This window comes from Aplysia californica, unplaced genomic scaffold (genome assembly GCF_000002075.1).
Source record: "Aplysia californica isolate F4 #8 unplaced genomic scaffold, AplCal3.0 scaffold00575, whole genome shotgun sequence".
Classification (NCBI taxonomy): Eukaryota; Metazoa; Mollusca; class Gastropoda; order Aplysiida; family Aplysiidae; genus Aplysia; species Aplysia californica.
Window position 1 is genome coordinate 18,677 of NW_004797845.1, and position 1,494 is coordinate 20,170.

Genomic DNA, 1,494 nt, shown 5'->3' on the forward strand with positions numbered 1-1,494 from the left:
AACAACAACAACAACAACAACAACAACAACAACAACAACAACAATAATAATAATAATAATAATAATAATAATAATAATAACAATAATAATGCCCCACTTAAAAATACATGTATAGTGGTGCATCGAGAATTTTAGTCCCTTACAGGTGGCAAAGGTGGACACAGACTTTAGAAAATGTTGACAAGCGCTGTTCTTGGAGCTCACAGGTTTTTGTCCCCTAGTCCCTTGATTTGATACGACATCCAGTGTTGTTCATTTAAATGACAACGCCAAGATACAGCAATGGTTGCAAATCTAGTTAAACCGTTCTTGAGACCAGAAGCTAAAAACGGCAGTATCCTGATCAACAGGTAGGCTACATTATGCGAGACCGTTGCTTAATAAATCAATAAATCGATCAGGCATTTCGCTGAATGCACCAAACAGTGATCAATAGCACACACTGGGCTTTCTTTTCTAGTGTTTGGTGCCAATCCGTTACGCTGTGTGGTCACAGTCATGCTGCTATTTCATTTTGATGTAAAATCGTCTTGCGTCGTCTTTTCTTATCTCCCTTTCCTTCAGATCTTGTGTTTTGTTTTGTTTTGTGTTTAGTTTTGTTATGTTTTGCTTTGTTTTTGTGTAGAGGAGCCTTCAATTTCCTCCATTTTCATAGGATGCAAGAAAAAAGAATTTTCTTTTTTATATTTTACTATCATTTTAGACGATTTATTAATTGCTGATGCTTACGTGTGGTTAATTGTTTTAGGTAGTAAGGAAGTAATAAATAGTTCGTAGCTGTTGCTCATTGCAGGCGAACAGGGGATTGTTTATATTATCTGTTTCTCCTTTTCATACGCCTGTCGCAGAATTCTCTGAAACAACCCTCCCTCGAGCCTAGCCTGCTTAGATTTACTAATTTGGTCAGATTGTGAACGTCGTTTTCCTCTTTGATTGTGAGTAATAACAATACATGTATCTAACAGAATATGATACTGTTGTATGTCCACCGACCACGAATAAGGGACAATTAGGTGGAGGAAGGTTAGGGTGGGTAGGGGCTTTGGCCAAGCTGGTCAACAGATGAGACCAGTGCGTGAAGAGTTGGGTTTTTTGGTTTTTAAATATATTTTTTTTACGGGTTATCTACTGAGAATATCATGTTTCTTTTTCTTTCCTTTATCTTTATGTAATGATTATTAACCCGTCAAGGTTTCCTTTCTTTCAGTGCCAACATTTTTTCAAGGCGACTGGGATCGTACGTTTGGTGCTTTAGTTTCATAACCTACAAATCCACAATGGTGTTGGTCGTAGTATTCCCACTACTGCGGAAAGGAGTGATTAAAGAAATAACAAAGCTTTTAATCTATATACTCAAATCGAATATCGTTTAATGTCTCTTGTGTCTTCTTAGTGAAGTGTACTTTTTGATACAACAGATAACTGCTAATCGAAACTTTATATCAAACTTCTCATAGTGGTGTGGAACTCATAACTGCTTTTAAATGTGAACTC

At 36.6% G+C, this 1,494-nt stretch overlaps 1 protein-coding gene across 1 annotated transcript in view; it reads left to right on the top strand.

Annotated features, from left to right (window-relative positions):
* Positions 1-1,494, top strand: part of LOC101858888 — a gene marked incomplete in the record, with an annotated part of 67,514 nt that overhangs the window by 14,207 nt on the left and 51,813 nt on the right. The window contains 1 exon segment of the mRNA XM_013087335.2: positions 1,208-1,237. Within this exon segment, the coding sequence (XP_012942789.1) occupies positions 1,208-1,237 (30 nt within the window).